The sequence below is a fragment of the Copidosoma floridanum genome, unplaced genomic scaffold, assembly GCF_036245765.1.
Source record: "Copidosoma floridanum isolate Cflo_tuat_1 unplaced genomic scaffold, Cflo_Japanese_pri ptg000004l, whole genome shotgun sequence".
NCBI classification, from domain to species: domain Eukaryota; kingdom Metazoa; phylum Arthropoda; class Insecta; order Hymenoptera; family Encyrtidae; genus Copidosoma; species Copidosoma floridanum.
The window spans coordinates 19,288,587-19,308,969 of NW_028321881.1; the positions used below are offsets into that span (position 1 = coordinate 19,288,587).

Here is a 20,383-nt window from a genome sequence, read left to right on the forward strand (position 1 = left end):
AGGAAAAAATACGACGCTTTAAAGTGTTATAGCTAATTGAAATGCGCTTTTTTAACGTTTCCCGGTGTTACTCTAGAGACGTTGGTGTCCAAAGCATCCTCTTTTTTTTAGAGCTCAGCGTTTTGCACGGTGAAGATTGGCTCGCAGCGTTTGTCTATTCAAGACTGTCCCATTTATTCAAGTTTATTCCTCCTTTATAGTTTCTGTATTAGGTTTGCTAAGCGCAGACCTCAACGAGAATGAGTCATTCCTGGTTAAATGCTTAGAGTCGAGAAAGTTACGAATGATCGTCAATGACCGGGATTTCTAGCCTTATGACGAGGAACTCAACTTGTGACATTTGCCAGTGAATAAATGATTCAGTTTAAAAGTATGCGGCCTGAAAAAGTCTATAAGTAGACAATATACTGTCAAAATTTTCTTTCAAATATTCATAGAAAAGAGTTATTAAAAACCATTCGTTGGTGACGTAATTCAACGTTAAAAGTCTCTAAAAATCAGCAATGAGATTGATATTGGTTTAGTAAATTTGAAGATTCATGATGGCTCTTAAAGGGCCAGTTGTGACACTTTCTTGCTCTTCCTAGCTTACTGTTGTAGTAAGAAAAATACTCCCAAACCTCCTTAAGGTTTATAATGGTGATAAACTGTAAAAATACACTAAATATCATTCACTGTCTATAGTAACACTGAGTAAAACATTATTTTTTAACTTGCCATGTATCAAAACATAGTTTTTAAACTTTAGAGCTGATGCAGTATAGTACTTAACCGTGCATGCATGCTATCTTGCTTGCTTGCACGCTTGCAACTTTTATATGGAGAGATATTTGTGTTTTCAGCATTGCATGCAGATGACGTGTTTGTGCTTCCGTAGCATCCCTGGTACACGCATTATGTAGAACGTGAGTTATTAAGTATTTAAAAAATAACCCAAAATGGCAGTTTTTTGTGATTTGCGAAAAAACGGCTCAATTGATTGAAACTCAACACGGCTCACTTTGTTCGTATTAAAATTGCGCATCTTTTTTACGACACACTCGTTTTTGTACGATTCTTCGGTTGTATTCTAAACGCGAAAAACATGTTTGGGCCATTTTTGACATTTTTTGGGGGCTTTTGATGACATCTCTAGTTGTTAAATTCTATGCCAATTTGTTATTGTGTATTTAAACTTTTACCATATTTTTGGTCAAGTTAGTCAGAATTTTGTAAATATCGATAAGATTTTAAGCTAATTTTACCATACTATATGTAGTTATCGGTATATTTACTTATTAACTTATATATTCTTTTGCGTTCTTTAAAAAATTAGGTGGCATGTGTTTGTTAGTTAATTATGTGTATTGATTCGTTCAAAATCATCACGGGATTCTAATTCCTTACATTAACTATTAGTATTCATTACATTACACTTGTTATTTTTATTTTATGAGGAGTATTTCTTCTCCTAAATGAACATCATTGACTCTAACCTTACACGTGTTAGATAACCCTGAGTTGGATAAGTGTTATTAAAATTTATTTGCACTTTTTTTAAATTTTTCCTTGTATTGTCATATTTATATATATTTCTTGGTATGTCTCTGTGCTTATCATGCTCATTAATCTCATTATTATGAATGTCAGCTAACACTATAAAAGTATTTTCTTTTTTAGTTGAAATGGCTTGATTATCTTTGTCTTAAAAATGTGTATTCGACTGTATATCACTAAATGTCTTGTATTTAGATGTATTGCACAATTTATTATCAATACGAACCTTAAGAAGATTTGGGAGTATCATTCAGAGATACAAGGAACGGGGAGACCCTTCGGCCCATGCAGATGTACCCCCTATACCGATTACCTCCGCTTGCACTCTACAAAGTTGAAACTATATGACTGTAATTAATTATATTTTTGAGAAATGCCTAGCACGGCTTGATTTCTTTTGTTCAGCATCTTCCTTTTGTACTCAGTTATTTGTAAAAACATTTTTTTTATTCTATTACATTTATAATATACCCTCATTTTAATCAACAACCTACCCTTGTTACCTTGCATACCATCTGAAAAATTATTGTGCACTCCTGATATGCTTGAATATAATATACATTTTTTTAGCACAATCCTACATTTTGAGCTTTTCTCCCAAACCATCTTAATGAAGTAACTGTAAGGTTTGCAAAAGCCATTAGTCGACTAATAGTTTATGTTTACAATCTAGATATCAATTCGTGTATGTAGTGATTAAGTTTATGAGGGATTCTCAATGAAAAGTTAATAAAGACTTTTAAAAAAAGAAAAGAGAACATTATATATATGAATTCATTTACGTATATTTACAAGTTTATGGCTCTCGTATAAGTGCAAAAAATTTAAGTAAAAGGTGAAGGGGAAGTTGCCAATTTTTATACTGAAATATCTTCAAAATCGTCGCAAGTACATAATTTTAATACACAACGTGCTTTCAATAAAATTTAAAAAAGGTTCATTGATAATTTTCTTAGAATTTGTATTTACAGTATTTCCAAGAAGGTATAAAAATCTTTTTTACTTTTTTTATTATTGCTATTCTATTATTATCATTTGTACTATCATCAGTAAACTATTTATTATCATACTGATATAGTTATAATATCTGATATACTCTGATGAGTTTTTAACTACAGTAAACTAAGTACACTAGATACACAACTCTGTGCGCTCACCCGTATACGCGTGCATATGTGTACAAATGTATGAAAGTACATATACAATGTACATGTGGGACCTGGATTTCACATGGCAGAGTCACTTTCTATAATGATACAAGAAAAACGCGTACCACTCATCGAATTTCATAGTATTAAGCATAAGATGTAATTTGACTCAATGGAATACATTAAATTATACTACCAGTACTGACTACATCGGTACTTTTTCATGGTTTTAGCACAATAGAATAAAGGAAAGATTTACACTAACCTATAGAACGTATTTTCAGTTGTATACAATCTGCTGTGCACAAACTCTCTACAGTTTTCTAATAGACCTCCCACAGACGCTTACTAATTATGGTGAAGTTCTGTCTTTTTCTTTGTTATTGTGTCGCACATTACATGTGTATGCATATTATTTTACTTCAAAATTTATTTTATTATCAATCTACGATACCATAAAACTTCTCTGCCGCTGTTTTGAATTAGATTAATAATATTAATTTCACGTACAAATTTTAAAAACAACTTAACACATACATGTATGTATATTAGTTGACATTATTTGGTTATAACAAGTTTACTAAAAACATGGTGTGAGTATGAGGACGTCATATAAGTGAAAATAAGTTAGGAATTATATTAAAATAGGTATATGTATTTCAAAAAAATATTATATTATTCTCAATCGCATACTTTTTGGTCAAAAGTTTCTTTCTTTATTTATTTGATGAAATACTTAGACCAAAGGATTCCAAATAAAAATGTAATTTTTTATATCTTAAATATATTCTTGTACTGTACACGTATGCACTAGTAAAAATAGTTTTAACTTAAGAAACGTGATTTTTTTCTTTAGTAGACTTATGTGATGTTGCCATATAAAGCAGAGGCTCTATTTTTGATTTTTACTTATTTAAAATTGATGATATGTATAAGAATTAATAAGCAATCACTACAAACAATAAGAAACGTAAGAAAAATAAGAAAGATTTAAGTCTTTTTCATTATTTTGACTTATATTATTTCTTATTAAGACACCCCTCTGTCTTTCACTGACTTCAAAAATATTTAAATATTTTTTCTTTTAAATACATATTTTCATTCATTTTTCGTTGCTGCCTAGGAGGCAAATATATGGACTTTATGAACAGAAACAATTAGATTTTTGCCTTTATATATTAAGAGTAAGATCCTCCATTAATTCAAAAAAATTTTTTTTCAATTTATTTATCAGTATTAATGTCTAAGTGTGATTAGCTTATTTTTTTCAATAATTGTGAATAACTATACAAAAAAGTTTTTTTATATGTTTTTGTGTGACAATATTAATTTATACATGAATTCGAATTACACCTAGTTATGTAATGATAAAAAAGCACAAGCTTTGCCGTTTTAAAGCGGCTAACCAAACTTATCCAACCCTATCAAAAACTTCAATGCTGAATCAACGTTGATTCAACGTTGATTTCATGAATGACGGAACACTGAAATCAGTCGTAATTTACATTGTTGATTCAACACTGATTCAACACTGATTCAACGTTGAATCAGCGGTGATTCAGCGGTAATCAAAACGTTTAAATTAAATTTTAAAAAATTAAAAAGTAGTATGATAACATTTGGAGCAGACATATTGACGTGTATGGAGGTACTATCCGTATGGTAACACTAAAACAGGGGGGTTCAGTTATTTGATGTTAAACTGTAGTGAATACGCATCATATTTTTCTATTATTAAATTATCGTTTAAATCAACGCAGATTCAAAGTTGAATCCTTATTGAATCAACAATGTAAATTACGACTGATTTTAGTGTTCCGTCATTCATGGAATCAACGTTGATTCAACATTGGTTGAGCGTTGATTTATCGCTAAAATCAACGTTGATTCAGCATTGATTCAGTATTGAAGTTTTTGATTAATGAGCGCTTATTAATATATGTGTGTGTATATATATATATACATAATTGAACAAATTTAAAAAATATGCACGTGTATATGAAGCTCAAAAAGTAGGTTTATTCGGAATCTATTTCACAACCTCCATTAAGTATGAATTGTATCAAGAAAATGAGAATATCTTATATGAGGCAGATCATTAAATGTAGGAGAATGTCAAATGGCAATACTTTATTTAATATTACATCATTATATTAACAAAGCGTGGTATGGCAAGCAATTGTGGGAGCTGGCGCAAATACCACTAGTATGTCTTTATACTTCTCGACAAATTACTCACATACTATATGAATATGGGACGGTAATCATCAGAAAAAAAGGAGTTCTATAGATGTCCACGTACTTTCACCAGGATGTCAATATATATCTCAGAAGTACGTAAAGTGTGTATGTATATATTCTCAATATTATATAGTTATTGATGTGGGGTATTGCACGTAAGCCCATTTCACATATACTTTGACTATTTTTACCGTTACTTTAACATTTTAATTTTTTTCTGAAATCCCCCACAGCACTCCCACAGTCCCCTTACAACTCCATCACAGCTCCATCACACCATTTTTCTTGTCTTCCTAGAACCCTCAAAATACCCCCCCCCCCCCGCAAAATCCCTTCGGCTCTACTATATACTAAATATCAATAATTCTTACTTAATGTAGAAAATAATTTTTTTTTTTCTATTTTTCCACACCTTCAAAGAAGCAATTAGATGGACTATATATATATTGATGAAATATAAACTAAATGTTTTTTTATGTAATAATATAATCATGTAACAATAAAAATCGTAATTCAATGATTATAAAATAGTTTTAATTTATTAGTAAATATAAAGTTCTTGGTGCATTCAACCTTTTTTTTCGTTGCAGTGTTTGTGTTTATATTATTCAAAAATAATGTAACTTTCATTCTTTATCACATATTTTTATATAACATGATACAAAAATGCCTTAACGATTGGAAATTGCTAACGATACAAAATAAAAGGTTGTGTTGAGATATTTCCTGTGTTTAAAGTTATTTTTGGAATGAAGATACTATTTCTAATTTTTTCTTCAGTTATTATTTCTTCATCTATATTATACTTCAATAATTTCGTGATTCTTATTCTTAATTGTGTTCCACTTCATAGTCCAGTGAATGCTTTCAAATTTTTAAGTAACATCACTATTACACTAATTTTTAGGTACAGTTCATGATATGGTAATCCTTCACGAGTGTTGTTCAAAAGTTCCACCGGAAAATTTGTATGAATATTATCGTCCGATTTATAAACTTCTTTATAAGTTGCGTTATCCACACTCTAGTAAGTTTTAGTTTCTCCAGTTAACTTTCTAAGAATTTTATAATTTTCATAACAGGTGTTTTTGTTATGCGACGTTAGTATAGCACTATTCATTGAACAATCATAGATATCAGAAAATGTTTGAAAACATACATCGTTTGATATCAACTTTTTAAAATAATAAATTTCTATTTCCCCTTCCCTGATTTCCAATGATAATTTTAAAAATCCTTTATCGGTTAAACGAATATTTATTTTTCATTTGAAAATTTAAAAATGTATGATTGTTTATTCATAACCAGAGTATACAAAATATAGTGAGCAATAGAAAAGTATGAATTTCTTTGCAACCCTGCAGAGATATATGCATATACCTATTCGCAGGCTGGTTCACCTTAACTCTAGTTACAATGTATACAAAAAGAAAAAAAAATCTTATAACCTAACTACTATGAACTAAAAAGCCAGTTTGGCTAACATCCAAACTGCAAAATGATATAAAACTCTTTGTAAGAGTGAACAAAAAACTATTATTAGTGATCAAGTTACTGTTCAAGACAAAATCAGAATATCAACGAAAACTTATTAGTGTATATCCATTTTTTTATTTTACATTGATTTTGTTTATTTGTAATATCTAATAGTTTAAAATTATTTGTTAATTCATTAAATAATTTTAGAGCACAAATGTAACTGTTCTTATAACTCACAGTTTTTGTTGTATTTGGTAATTGTATTAGTTTATTTCTAGTTACCATATTGGAAGTCTTATGTTGTTTTTGTAATTCACTGTAATAGAATTGAATTGATTCAAAATTAAAGAGTTGTTTTACAGATAAATATTTGTCTGTTACATCCCTATTTTTATTTACAATTTTTACAAGTCTGTTTTGTATTTTTCTTAGAACGATAATATGAGTATTACATGCACCACCCCAAGCACTGATACCATAGCTTATTATGCTGTGAAAGAAAGTATAGTATATTATTTTTAGTGTATCGCAATTCATGCATTTAGAGATTCTATAAAGTACAAATACCAAATACTAAGTTTTTTAAATAATTTGTTATTACGTCCCATTTTTAATTAAAATTAAAGATTAACCCCAAATCCTTGCAATATTCAACCCTTGTAATTTATTAATCCCTAATTATAATATTTAATGCCCGTGGTACGCTATCACAGTAGTTTCCAAATCTCATAAGTACTGTTTTATTTAAATTAGGTGTAAGTTTATTTAGAGCCAGCTAATTGGCTATATATGCCAAGTATTTGTTCACATTACTTTCAATTTTACTCGCAAGAGTCTCCAACAGAAATAATTCTTCAAAAAAAATAATTTGTTAAAAAGTATCGTCAGCATAAGACATTATCAAGATAGCTTTTGATTTAGTCTAATGCATTACCCCTTATACCGCAGTTTTACGGCTTGTCTAGCAATATGATATGACTCAAAGTATCAAAAGCTTTTGCCAAATTTATAAAAGATATCGCAATTTTCCTACTTTTATCAAAAATATCATTTAATATTTTAGTTAAATAATTTAGCGCATCACTTGATCCTTTTTCTTTGATAAAACAATATTGATTTTCAACAATGATGTTATTGTGAAGTATAAAATTTATAAACCTGTTGTGAGTTATTTTTTTAAATATTTTCGATATGTTAAACATAAGCGATGTAGGGCGATAGTTTGACATTTCTTTTTTATTTCCAGACTTATATACAGGTATAACCTCAGCAATTTTTAATGCATCAGGCCATATCGATTTATCAATGCACATGTTAAAAATGTGCGCTAGTACATCACTTATATTCTCAGATAATAACTCAAGAACTTTTGTATTTATTTTCTCAATTCTACCATTTTTATTTTTTAATTTATGATTTTTTGAACTCTAAAAGTAGGACAAATAGTAGGAGTTAAATAAATCGAGCTTTTTTTGCTGTTCGGAATTTTTAAACTAAGTGTTATTAGTTTTACTATGTGTTCACTTAAATTAACACATATGTTCCAAACGTATTCGTTAAAACAATTAGCTTTTTCAATTTGTTTACTTACTAGATTTCTTTCTTTATTATAAATTTCTTTTCTTTTTACTTATTTTAGAATTTATAATGTTCCAAAGTTTTCCAAAATTTTTACTAATTATTTTAATAGTTTTTTTATGATATTTTAGTTTAGCCTACTTTATATTTTTGTGTAGTACTGTAACATAATTCTTATATTCAATTTTTAGTTCATTATTTTTGGTATCATTTTTCATTTTCTTATGTGAAGTCCCTTTATTTTTACAAGATTTAATTATTGAATAAGTTATCTAGCTTTTCCTAGGGACGCTACTATTTTTTTTCAATTTGTATTTAATTTCTTAAAATTTTTGTACTTATCTGTATCATCTCAATAAGTTTATTTACAGCTATATTTGGTTCATAAATTAATTTTATATCCTTACAATTTAAGTTGTGAGCTATTATTTTGAGTTTATCATAATGAAAATGAAATTTCTGTCTATCTTCTATAATTTTTTGATATTCGTTTATTTACATGACAAAGAGTAATGATCAGGCATTGGTTGTTCTCATTTAAAGGTGTTTGCTTTAAAATCAGTATTCTTAATAAAAATATTATCAATACATGAACCACTTCCACTGGAATCGTTTGGTCTAGTTGTATCAATAAAATCTGAGTAATATCCATTTTTCGCTAGATTATTCGAAAAATCATCACTAATCACATAGCACCCTGCTATATTTATGTTAAAATCTCCAATTATCAAAAAATTTTAAGTATTTTTTATTTTTTGTGAAAATTTTTTTTAATACACAAATTGAATTCATTGAAAGCAAAATCATGGCATCTATAAAAGGATGTTACATCTATATTGATTTCATTATTTAGCTTGGTTCGAGTATGCAATATTTGTAGTTTTCTTATTTTAATTATTTTAGTGTTTTCATTAATCTCATTTTTAACATATACTATTACTTTATCAGCTTTGTTAATTTTTCTAAAATTATATTATTTCTATTACCCTTGTATGACATAGTGTTGGTAATATTTAAGAATCCACGACTCAGCACACACAATTATAATCGGTTTGATCTTAATTCTCTTAATAGAGATTTCTGATTTTTAATAATTTGCATTAAAACTTATAATGTTAAGGTATAATATTTTTTCTTTGTTATTCAGTCCCATTAAGAGACTTAGTATTACAGTAATAAAAGTCCGGCTTGATTGTATCCGTCAGCCGGTCATCAAGCATATTTACGTTCTGCTCCATTGTTTTGAATTATAATTCTTCTGTTTGTTCAATTATAATCCTTCAATTACTACTACTTTTCACTGAGATAATTTTACAAAATTCTTCTCCTAAAATAATTAATTTATTTCCAAAACATTTTTACTGTCACATAAATCTCTTAACGTTCTGTCTACTATTTTCAATGCTTTTTTTTCATAATCATTAAAGCCTCATCCTAAATAATCAAATCAATTTTTCTGATTTTTTTTATATTAAAGGGCACTCTGTATATTATTAGGATCTAAAGGAAGTCCAAAAGTTCTATGACTTGTTATTCCTTTTGGGGGCAAAATTGATGCTATGCCAGTCCATGCCATTGAAAGAATTTTTTTTTCATTTTGAGAAATAAAGTAATAAATTAACGTTTTATTTAAATAAGTTTTTTCAGACCCTCCCAGCTCATTGAGAAAGAAAATACTATTTTTTCGTTTGCAAATAATATAAAATATTTTATTCTGGTCAATATTTAGACAAGTATACATTGAGTGAAAAATTTTTTTACTGAAACGTATTTTGTTATCTCGATCATTTTTTTCTTCATTTTTTTTCTAGTAAAGGTAAATTAAAACATTATAATGATTTATCTTCTAATTTTAAAATTTGGGTATTGTGTGAAAGAGCAGAATTATTTTCACTATCATAAATATCTTCCGAGAAAAATTCTTTATATTTTTTCTATATTTTATTACCTTCCATGTTTTCTGAATTTAAAAACCAAACAAAAAATTGTCTCAATTGACATTTAAATATGACAGCAATTTCTTCTTTAAAAATGTCATATATTTTTTCATCATGATCTATGAAATCCATTGCAATTGCAATATCTTTGAACGCTTCACACGTTATTTTCTTATGTGTTCTGATATCTTTGAACGATGTCCAACCAGTACCTTCATTAAATAAAAGGTAAAAAAAAATGTTCCGTTAATTTTGAAAGTTTCACATTACCCAAAGAAATCTTAGCAGAAGTAAGTGTATTAATTTTTCAGGTGTAATATCTTTTTAACAGGATGTAGTGTTTTTGAAATGTGTCCACAAGATAGACTACATTCCTACAATTAAATTGTATGGACTGTGTAAGTTGTCAAAAAATGATAAATAAAAAACTTAAATATACCAATCTCATCATGGTTTTTTATTGTTTAAAAATTTGTAGTATTGAAATTAAAGTTGTAAGAAACTGAATTTGGTTTTACCATCGATTGTTTATACATAATTCGTTTATTATACGTATACGTCAAAGGGTAACGTAACATAAAAAACTTCGTTGTATAAAATTTTTTTATAGAAACAAATAGTTAATTAAATAAGTAATTTATTATTGAATATAATTTATTTTTGACTAATTAATCATCAAACAGTAAAAAAATACCTAAATTAGAGATAAGTTGAGAACTACATTAGAACAAGGAGAGATTCATTTTATAGGGGTCGCTTGTACTTGAGTGGATAGGATACTTAGCTAGTGCGCAGAAGGTCGGTGGTTTGATTTTTGAGAAAATCATAAATTTTTTTTTCTTTGGAAAATTAAGGGTAGGATGAAGATCAAAATTTGAAAATCTTATACCTACGCAAATGCACTTTGGTAATGTGGTGTAGCGTAGTAGGATCGTTGAGTACAATGAAAAATTCACTTTAGTTGCACATTTTCTTAAGGTAATTAAACTAAAATTGTCAGTTAAAAAGATCCTAAATTCAAATTTTATATAGGTATCTATTTAATATATTAAATGGAAAGGCATTTTGTTAAAATTAGAGTAGTGGAGGATTTTTGCGAGTAGCGTGCCGGGAGTGGAGCCCCACTAATATATATATATATATATATATATATATATATATATATATATATATATATATATATATATATATATATATATGTGGAGGTGGGGTGGGAGTGGCTCCACATACTGCGCGCTGTGCGCACTATCTCTTAATCGGTAAAATTAATGTACAACATGTGAATGTTCAGAGCTTGATATATTCACTTATTTATTAAAATTAAGTCATTATAAAAATGTAGAGGTGAATAACATATTTGGATAGTGGTACTTTAGTTGTACTTATAGTATTGTTTTTTATTTATCTGTTTTAACAGTTATTATTTGGTACGAATTTGAATAATAGGAATTATTTATCATTTTGATAATTTTTCTCAAACGGACAATTATACGAATGCTTATTAAGATGCAAAACTAAAAAATAGATATTGATACAAATTAAACATGAAAATTATCCAGAAGTGGAAAATGTTATTTTGGAAGATTTTTTTACTGGACAGGACATACACACTGGATAAGATGAAAATACACGTGTTCAAAAAATTAATTGAAAGTAATCATATAAATCATAACAGTATTTTTGAATTTTAGTGTACGGCATGGTATGGTAATATCATGTTATGTTACAATTCTATTGAAAATCAATGAAATGAAAATTTTGATTTAGCATAACTATTTAATTTTTCCTGTTTTTGTTAGGAAGAGGGATTGTGGATGATGAATCTGTTTTTTACTGTCTTGATTCGAAAATATAGAAGATTTTTTTTAGTTTCATTCAATAAAGTTTTGAATGAGTTCCCGCTCTTGTCTTCTCTCATAATTTTCAATTCCACAACTTTCCACTGCAAAACATACGGAAATTTAAAAAAAAATTTTTTTTTTTTTTATTAAACGTTTTATTGCTTATCTGCAGACTTTAACACTCTTCTTGTCTTGTCATACAATTTTTCCTAAATTTTAAAAAAGTTGCTCAAAGATTTAGTTAAAGCAAGGTTAACCCTCTTGTTTTAATCATGATTAAAGTTAACTGATAGAACTTTGATAACGTTCATATTCTTATGAAACACTATGAATTTACATTTTTTTTAAATATGCATCTTTAGTGTATACTGACAAGTGTGTGAAAAATGAGATTTAGTACGAATGGAAAAAGTTAATTTGTCATTAATATTACTAATATTATATATTTGCTTCTCTTAATAAGCATATGTAGATTTTTAAAGACACAACAGATTTTTCGGTAATGAAGAACTGCTAATCTTGAATGAAGATTTCATTTGAAAATTTTGTGACTTTATTTAAAAATACAAAAATTATATCACTATGCCATCATATTGCAATTATGCATTCTGTAACAGTGGTACAACACTACTAAACAAAATTTGCTGACTAAAAAATGCAGGTCAACGATCATGCAAGTTTAGACAACAACGCTAATGAAGTCTAGTCTAGATGCAACATTTCATTATGAATAAAACAGTTTTTAGTTTTACAATTAAATTTAGTGGTATTAAATTTAAATAGTTAAACAGTATTAATTATAACAGCCATGTTGAAAATCAGCAAATAAATACATAAATTTATGTATGTATGTATTAATACGGATGTACATAAAATTTTCTTGTATTATATGTAAGTATACTATTGTATCAAATTACCATTTCTATATTTTTGGTACGCCATACATCAGTGATCTGTGATACTGGAAACACGTTGTGAAGTTATCATACATATAAACTGTAGAATGAGATAAAAGTTTCATTTTCACTCATATCGTCACTTACCTCACATTTTCATAGTTATAATTTATGTTGAACTAATTATAGGGCAGAAAAGTTGTTTTTAACTAACAGAATTTTTTTGATTGAATCTATCAGAAAGTGCTCGTAAAAGATGATATAAAAATTATAATATGCTGAAAAATAATCCTATATAATTAATAAATAACAAGAAGATTTGTTTCGATCAACATGCATATTAAGTAAAAATGTTATTTTCAAAATTGTATTTATTTTGTAGCACAATAAGATCTTTAAAGTTTATGTTTTTATGTTAAACCATCACCTCACAATTACAAATATTTATTAAAAAGATGTCCAAAAAAGTTAAGATACCACCATCAAAAATTTCCAATTAAAGTCAAATAATTCAATTTTACCTCTCATTTAATAAAAAACCTTCTTGGTTTTAAAGTCAAGGTAGTTCTATTTCTCTGGTCAATAAATTTTGCTCTAATCTATGCACTCATAGAGAAATTGAGTATAAATAATTTTTAATTGACTTTTATTGACAGTAATAATTTTAAGATAATACAGTAACGTCATATTATGGTTTGAGTCATAATCGTAAAACTTTTTTTCAGATCTTTCCCAAGAAAAAAATCTGTTAGGAAGATTCTTAATAGAAAACAGTAAAATTATCATCAAATCAGGAAAAATGATTCTGACGACTGGTGAATCGTTAGTATTTTGTGCTCAACAATTATTGCTTCTACACGAACCTTTGGTAAGATTTTATGAGGAAATCGATACATTTAGTCAACGAGCTATTTACGATACACTACAAAATGTATTACAAACAGAAAAATGTAGGACAGAATATAGAGCAACATTGTTGTGGATGAAAAATGTATCTCAACAACTTGATCCAGATACTAAAAAACAATTGGAAAAATTTAAAAAAGTACAAGTTGAAGTTAAAAGGTTAGTAATATTACTTTTTAAATTTTTGTTCTACAGAAATATAACTGAGATTGACCATGTGAGTGTATTTTGTATTACAACATTCAAAATAAAATATAATTATTTTTGAATGTAAGAGACACAATTTGTCCATTTTTGTATGTGTGAAGAAATTCAGTTAAAAACTACCTTTAACAAAAGTAAACGGGTAGGCAAGTTTGACATGTTACAATTAATTATATAAACTATTAGTTTTAATTAGTAGTAATCACTAACAAAGTTGTTGCAACTACATAGGTGAAGTGGGAAAAGAAAACAAATAAATAATTTTAATTACTTTAATTATACATTTTTATTCTTTGTATACTCATGTCGTTTTTTAGAAAAACCATAACTATATTTATGTATTAATAGTTTTAAAGTTATAGAATATATTTTTAAATGAATTGCCAATTGTTCTTTTATGTACAGTGAAAGATCACGATGTTTTTTGTTAACGTGTTATATGACGTCTTTTCGTATAAGTTATGAATATTACACAAGAAAAACCGAAAACAATTTTAGAAGATCCAACTTGTGACTTGCAAAAGTATATTTTATAGTAGGGTCTGAGGTACGAAAACTTTTACAAGAACTTTAACATCTCTTACACATTGATTATACCACAACTATTCTTCTTTAAGTAAACATCACTTTTAAAAAAAGTTATGATTAATATTATCACAAAAAATTGTTTTTGTATTACTAGGCTCATAAAAAGAGATTAATTCTATAACTTAAAATAAGTATACAATCTATTGTTGGTTATGTTTCATGAATTGAAGTTCAGTAGCTTTATTGTAGACTTATGACATAACTTGTCAGGCTTTAGTTTTCAACTCCGTGTATTACGAGTACACTGAATTTTGTATATAAGCAATACTACAATCGTTAAACCCCCAAATCCTCGCTCAATAAGTAGTTTGAAGATTACAATATGTTAATTTTAGCAGCATACTTGTTTAAAAATCTTCATATTTTCAGATATCATCTTAAAAACTGGACACGATTTGGTATGAGTCAAATGTAGGGTATTTATTATGTGTCTTAAAGATGTTGCCAATATGAGCTAAAATAAAATAAACTGTTGTTTGTTGTGTGATTCCTCGTATGCGCTAAAAATGTATATTTTTATTAGTAGGGTTGCGCCCCCAATCCTCCACTATTTTATCTTGAAATGAGAGTTAAAATAATTCACTAAATTCAATTCTCATTTTTTATTAAATTTTTTATAATACTGAATTTCTCAGTTTTCATTAGTTATTACTCTTTCTCTAATAGTTCAAAATCGAACTCAGTAAGATAGTGGACTGTATATATTTTTATATCGCATGCCGGATTTATGGAAGCGTGAAAAAAGGATGTAATAAAAGGACACAATAATAAATGCACAACACACTTTTAAACACTTTAGCCGTATATTATAAAAAACAATCTTTCTATTTAATTCTACTTTAACAAGTCATAATACTTGGTTACATGCAAGATAAAAAAAGGCAGAACTAATTTTCGAGTCAGACAAAGAAATTACGTGTCAATCGAAATTGTGAATCGTTTTTGTTACAATAATCTTACATAAAACGAAACACTTGAAAATTATAAACATGAACGCATGGCGAATTACCAGAAAGGGCGTTTGAGGCTGACTAACAATAACCGCAGCAGCAGCAAGCTGCTGGACAAAGGTAAGTATAAACAGAGTCTATTGGTGTATTAATTGATGCGCGCACGCTTATGATTGGCTCTTATAAATAAGAGAATATCGTAAAGCGCAAGATTTCCAATCTCATAAACTAAATCTTCTATTTACATTAGTACAACGTTACTGATGTTGCACATAGTCCAGATTGATGTACAGAAGTGTAACGAAGTATATCAATAACAAAGTTTTATTTTTTTAATATAATGACATTCAGCTGGTAACAATCAGTAATACTGATGTTTTACATAGTCCAAAGGTTGATGGACAGGCAGATGGAATAACATACAATTAGGTACCGTGTGAATAACGCAGTGGAACGCTTTCCACGTAAAATATCAAATAATTCAAAAAATAAAATAAAAAAACGTAATAAACAATTTACTGATAATTTTGGATATATTTTCGCAAGGTTTGTAACTTTTAGATATAAGATTTAATAATCATAATAGTGAATTAAAAAAAATAAATTGATCTAAATAAGACTAATTATTATTGTGTCCTGACTCAAGCTTAGATACGGTACGCAATGATATTAGTTTGTGTATTGGCCTTACAAAACTAGATAAAACGGTTCTAATCTTGGTGACTCTGACGAGAGACTTGGCATCCTTATAGACTTCAACAACCATGCCTAAAGGCCATTTACCAGGTGGAGAAGACTCGTTTTTTATGAGCACGAGATCACCAGGCTTAACAGAGCGTTGAGGATTCAACCACTTGCAACGACTTTGTAAAGTATAAAGGTATTCAAGTGACCACCTTTTCCAGAAGACTTGGAGAGATTGTATCACTAGCTTCCAGCGTTTAAGTGGCGATAGCTTTTCAGTAGAAATATTGGGCCCTGGCACAAGAAATGAAGACCTCATGATCAAAAAATGAGCAGGGGTAAGAGGATCAAGCTCAGTGAAATCATCATTAAGGTGAGCCAAGGGCCGAGAGTTGAGGCATGCCTCTATTCTACACAATAAAGTAGAAAATTCAACTACTGTCAAAATCTGATCGCCGACTACACGCTTCAAATGATGTTTAGCGGATCTGACTGCTGATTTTCATAAACCCCCAAAATGTGGAGCAGAAGCAGGAATAAAGTGCCACTGTGTACCCGAGTTACCTAATTCATAGGCAAAATTAGGGTCATGACTACGTTCTACCGACATTCTTTTCAACTCAGTATCAGCACCGATGAAATTCGTGCCATGATCACTGAATAAATCAGTGCAGTGGCCACGTCTAGAAATAAATCTGTAAACGGCAGCTATAAATGCCTCCTATGTATAATTCTCCACAACTTTAAGTTTTACTGCACGAGTTGACATGCACATGAAAACTGCAATGTAACCCTTGAAAGTTCCTTTACCCTTGTGTTTTGACAAGCGTTTTGGAAAGGGGCCAGCATAATCGATCCCTGATTTTTGAAAAGAAGGACTCTGAGTAACACGAGAACAAGGCAAGTCTCTCATTAACTGAGTTTGTGGTTTGGACTTGTATCTTTTACAAGTGATGCAATGAGTAAGCTCAGCTCTTATAGTCCATCTACCACTTACAATCCAGTACGTTTAACGGAGTGTAATAATCGTCAACTGCACTCCACCATGTAAAGTTAATCGGTGATAATAGTCAATAAGCATAAATGTCAACTGATCTCTATCTGTTAGTATCAAGGGATGTTTGGCATCATCATCAAGTAGGGCTCTACTCAATCTACCCCCAACTCTTATCAATCCGCGGTTTATAAACGGCGTAAGATTAAGCAAACGGCTAGATCGAAGTAGTGGTAAGCTATCTCCTAAACTACGATCTTGATTTACGATCTGAGTTAGTACCTTGAACTCAGCGAAAAAGTGACATTGTTGATGCTGATAAACTAGACACAGTCTAGCACAATCAATTTCTGATGTTGAAAACTGAATCGAGTCAACTTCAATAAAAGAATACAAGTCTATAAACTGCGAACTAGCCTGTAAGAGGGGCTTAAATCTCCAGTTATTGGTAAATATGAATTCCTTTGTTTTAACTTTGTGTAAACAACGGTATGTAAAACGGAAGCAATATGCTTTTACTCTTAGCAACCGTTCCCACTTGGAACAACGAGTTATTAGAGTCATATAGAAGGACTCAGAACTATTTACAAAACTATTTACAGAAGGCATTGAACTATTTACATTTATAGAGGTTGGGGCAATCATTTCTACTCCAAACTCTGGATAATTAGGGTGCAATTTATGAAGAATCTTAGGGCCCTAAAACCATAATATTTGATTCAGCAATTGGCCCGGAAGAACACCTTTAGAAGCTACATCAGCTGGATTTTGCTTTGACGTGATATAATGCCACTTAGCATATGGAGTCAATTCATGAATCTTTGAACACCTATTAGCTATGAAAACTGGCCATTTAGAAGGAAGTCCATTGAGCCAATATAGTACATTCCTAGAATCAGACCACATGTGAACTAGTATTTCTTTCAATAAATTAACATCAACGAAATAACTAACTACTGTGGATAACAATTCTGCAGCACATGGCTCTAGTCTTGGAATACTTAGCGCTTTATTTAGAGCTACTTTCGTTTTAGATAATTAAAGATGTACAAAAATCTCACCCTCGCGTACAACGCGTAAATAAACAGTTACTGCATAGGCGTTTCTAGAAGCGTCGGCCAAACCATGAAGTTTGAGAGATTCACAATCTAGCGAAAACTGATTCCATCTAGGTATTCGAACTTCGTTCAACAAAGGTGTTTCATTTAACCAATGAGTCCAGGTTTTAACCAAATCAGGTGACAGAGAATTATCCCAAGACACTTGCAACAACCAAAGAGATTGAAATAGTATTTTAGCAAAAATTATCATTGGAGCCAATCATTCTAAAGGGTCAAAAAATTTCGGCAACTGCGCTAATAAAGTACGTTTGGTCCAGTGAACGGGTCTGTCAACTTTCACTGCAACGCAAAATCGAAACTCGTCACTACTAGGATTCCTATGTAAGCCTTAAACAGAAACAATTGGTTTATCATCACTTAGGATCTTTGGCTTACTAGATAAGTGGCTTACTGGTAACTCAGCTATCAACTCAGATGAATTGGCTGACCATTTTCTCAGTGGAAATTGACCTAATTCACACAATTCAATTAGTTGCTGACATTTAATCTTAGCATCTTCTAACCCATGGCTACCAGACAAACAATCATCCACATAGAAGTCTTCACAAAGAACTTGAGCAGCTATAGGATGAGATTCAATGTCATCCTTGGCAAGTTGTCTTACAACACGTGTGGCCAAGTAATCCGAACTTGTCAAACCAAATGTAACAGTGCTTAAGACGTAAGATCGAATAGGTACAGTTGCATTAGGTCTTCATAAAATAGCTTGAAACTCATGATCTTCAGAAGCTACCAAAACTTGTCGGAACATTTTCTCAATGTCAGTCGTAAAAACGAATTCGTAAAATCTCCATCTGATAATAATATCAAATAAGCTAAGCAACAAATTCTCTCCAGAGTGTAAAATAAAATTGAGCGAGGAACTAGAATTACAAGAAGCTGATCCATTAAAAACTACTCGCAACTTATTGTTTTTAAAAACTCCACGATGAGGTAGATAACAAGCTGCTAATTTTTCAACCGGTAATTTCTTCATATGACCCAAAGATATATAATCAGACATGAATGCTGAATAAGCATCATGTAGAGACTTATCTCTCACAAACCTCCGTTCTAAATGGTGAAAAATTGCCAATGCTGATTGGTACGATTGTCTTTGTAGTTCAGGAAGAGTTTTAGGATTAACTTTGAAAGGAAGCCGTACAACATACCTGCCGGTAGAATCTCGAGAATGTAAATTGATGAAAATCTCATCACAGGCTATCTCGTCTTTACTCAAAATTTTTCGAGGCTTGAGAGGTTCTTTAATAATCCAAAACCGCTGAAGTAACTCATTAAGCTGAGTTTCCTCAACATTAACCATAACTAATGATTTTTGTGACAAGTTGGATCCTAAACCAAAGGGCATCTGACCCGATAACAACCAACCAATTTGCGAAGCAGAAGCAATTGAGTAATCAGGGGCTAATTTGCGAACTTCCTGACCGATAATAATTGCATGGACAGATGCATCTAACAAAATATCAATTTTATCCAAACTGTAAAATTCTGGATCTGCTAGAATTACATCCTTCCCATAATCTAAATTTGCCAAACGACTACCGAGAGGTGGTTCGTAGGAAGAAATTTTTGGCACGACTGTAGCATAAACAAAGTGCTCAAAACCAGACTCAAAATGAGGCCTTAATTTGAAAGCAACAGATTTACTAGCGTCCATGGAAATCAGTCCACCCACTCCTGACAGAGTCGTACTTACTTATATCGGTTTCAAATGCAGCATATCACAGAAAGATTTAGTAATAAGACAACTCTACGAGAACTGATCAATGAGAGCTCGTACCAATATGCGAAATCCATCAGTGGCATACACGAAAACACGAGCAGTAGCTAAAAGCACCTTGGGTGAGACGATTTTATTACTACTACATGACTGTACATTCACACTAGACTCTGAAGAAATCTGAGCTTGGTTTTGTACAGTAAAGGAGTTCGTCAAGTTATTTACAGATTTCGTTTGGTTATTTTTAGCAGAGACAGATGTAGAGCTGGACTTATCCCCTCTGTGCATAATGGTGTGATGCTTTTGGTGGCAGTGTGAACACTTACTATTACCAGAGCACTCCCGATTAAGGATTGGACCAAAACAATTGACACAGAGACGATGGGACTTCAAAAATTTCCATTTATTGCTCCACTCCTGTGATTTAAATGAATCACAAGAGACAAGATGATGTTTTTGATTACAAAATTGGCAAACAATAAAATCTGAAACAACTGTCTGATGTGCAGTATTACCAGATATAGGCTTACTACTAGAAGATCTCATATTTTTAAACGGAG

General features: G+C 30.0%; 1 protein-coding gene across 2 annotated transcripts in view; it reads left to right on the forward strand.

Moving 5' to 3' along the window:
- Nucleotides 1-20,383, forward strand: part of ICA69 (islet cell autoantigen 1-like protein) — a 255,263-nt gene that overhangs the window by 106,800 nt on the left and 128,080 nt on the right. For both annotated transcript variants that reach the window (XM_089597521.1, XM_089597525.1), the window contains one exon: nt 13,382-13,721. In XM_089597521.1, the coding sequence (XP_089453647.1) occupies nt 13,382-13,721 (340 nt within the window). The remainder of the gene's footprint in view (nt 1-13,381; nt 13,722-20,383) is intronic.